The sequence below is a fragment of the Trichechus manatus genome, unplaced genomic scaffold, assembly GCF_000243295.1.
Source record: "Trichechus manatus latirostris isolate Lorelei unplaced genomic scaffold, TriManLat1.0 scaffold00087, whole genome shotgun sequence".
NCBI classification, from domain to species: domain Eukaryota; kingdom Metazoa; phylum Chordata; class Mammalia; order Sirenia; family Trichechidae; genus Trichechus; species Trichechus manatus.
Genome location: NW_004444023.1, coordinates 2,173,203 through 2,175,294, shown reverse-complemented (window position 1 = coordinate 2,175,294; position 2,092 = coordinate 2,173,203). Strand labels below are relative to the sequence as shown.

The 2,092-nt window shown below is 54.0% G+C and overlaps 1 protein-coding gene across 1 annotated transcript in view; it reads left to right on the top strand.

The window, feature by feature from the left end:
* Positions 1 to 610, top strand: part of LOC111821471 (delta(3,5)-Delta(2,4)-dienoyl-CoA isomerase, mitochondrial-like) — a 2,112-nt gene extending 1,502 nt beyond the window's left edge. The window contains exons 2-3 of the mRNA XM_023736195.1: positions 37 to 187; positions 367 to 610. Coding sequence (XP_023591963.1) covers positions 37 to 187; positions 367 to 471 — 256 coding nt within the window. The 3' untranslated portion in view covers positions 472 to 610. The remainder of the gene's footprint in view (positions 1 to 36; positions 188 to 366) is intronic.
* The last annotated feature ends 1,482 nt before the right edge of the window (positions 611 to 2,092 follow it).

Below are 2,092 nucleotides of genomic sequence, written 5' to 3'. Positions count from 1 at the left end.
CCAGCCACCCGATTCTTGATTCCCTTTCATCCACAGTCGGGTGTTCCCAGACAAGGAGGCCTTGCTTGACGCAGCCTTCTCCCTAGCAGCGGAGATTTCCAGCAAGAGCCCCGTGGCGGTGCAGGGCACTAAAGTCAACCTGCTCTATGCCCGCGACCATCCGGTGGCTGACAGCCTCAACTTCGTGGTGAGCGTTTCCTTCTCGCCAATCACAGTTCGTCTCCCATTCCAGAGCAGCCAATCAGAGCTCAGCAGCCCTCTGCATGCCGTATCCTCTGATTGGTGGGCTACTGGCTACCCCCCGATATTCATTGGTCCAACCAAATGTTCCCCGCATCTTCTGTTGCCACGGCCCTCTTTCTGCAGCGCAACTGGAACATGAGCATGCTGCAAACCGATGACATCGTGAAGTCTGTCCAGGCTGCGATGGAGAAGAAGGAACTGAAAAGCGTCACCTTCTCCAAGCTCTGAGAGCCGGCATGCCCTGGTCTAGCTTTGTGCTGCCTTGGTGCCTTCTCCCGCCGTCTCCCAGTTTATAACTTTACAACACGGATTTCCTCCAGTACAAGGCCTTATCTTTGCCCCGTGAACAATAAAACCATGTAAAGAACCTGGTGACCTTGGGGAGAGAGGAGAGGCAGAAAGGGGCTGAGCTATGCCTGGGGGCTGCAAGGACCACAGTTGTGCTGAAGGTTGGGGACAGAGATCTGACCAGTGGAATGGGTGCCCTGCAGGTGATGACCATCAGGAGCTAGGGCGGGCAGGCGCGGGCCAGTAGTCTGGGGGCGTAGGAGCAAGTGCAGGTCACAGGGCTCCCCCTGTGCTAGGAGGCTCCAGATGGTCTACTGCCTGCCCCTAAGTGGAGAGTGTCCGTCACCAGCCTGGCACCCTCACTGTACAGGAGAGTGGAATCTGGGCCCGGAGTCGGCCTGGGGTTTGATTCTGGCTCCATTCATTACTATCCAGTCTTGGGCCAATTGCCTCATTTCTTTCAGCTTCAGATTTTCTTATCCAAATATACTCCCAACCTCCTGGATTTATGTGTTTGGAATGAGAACAAGAGCCAACCAGTTGCCGTTGAGGCGATTCCAACTCATGGTGACCCCATGTGTGCAGAGTAGGACAGCTCCACAGGGTTTTCATGGTTGTGACCTTTAAGAAGCAGATCGCCAGGCCTTTCTTCTGAGACACTTCTGGGTAGGTTTGAACTGCCAAACTTGGTTAGTAAAAGCGTGCTTAACCATTTATATCAGCCAGGGGCACCTTGAGGACAAGAGAGCAAGCATTAATTTCAGTGCCCTCTATATGCTAAGTCCTGTTGAAAGCCCTTTATTAACTTACTCGTTGCTTACAAGGACTATAAGGCTCATGCTATTATTATCCCCATTTTACAGATGGGCAAATGGGGAAATTGGGGTTAAGACACTTTCCAAAGGTTCACAGCCAGAGGAGCCAGAGGCAGGATTTGAACCCAGAACCTCTGGCTCCAGAGTTAGTGCTGTAAGCCACTATACAGTACAATGTACACAGGAGAGGAATGCAGCAGGCATGCGATCACTGTAGGTCCTTTCACTGTTCCTGGGAGAGTCGGGAGCCCTCAGTTCCGGCTCCACCTGCTTTCACCAACTTCCACTGCCCACCTGTCCTGGCCACTCCTGCAGACCTGCACAACCCTCCTGGTGCCACCCTACCTCTGCCAACAAAGGTCTGGGCAGCGTTTTATGGGCTCTGATAAGACCCTGGCAAGGCTGAACTTCACGCTCATTTCCTCTTTGCAGAAGGGCCTGGGGGGAGAGGACTCTGGCCTGAGCCCCCCAGGCCTGACCCAGATCATTCAGATCCTGGCTGACCACCAGTGAGGCTGATATGAAGAAAGAGACTAGGGGGTGCCCAAGGAGAGGTGGGGCAGTGGGATCCCCAGAGGAAGGACCCCCATGGACCTAGCCCTGCCAGCCACTCCTTGATTCTTGGGTATAAGAGCCACCTGCCACCTGTCACCATTCCCCACTCCTGCAGCTATTCTCATGATGCACCACCAGCCCAGCCTCTCCTATGTCAGAGTAGAACTGTGCTCCATAGGGTTTCAATGGCT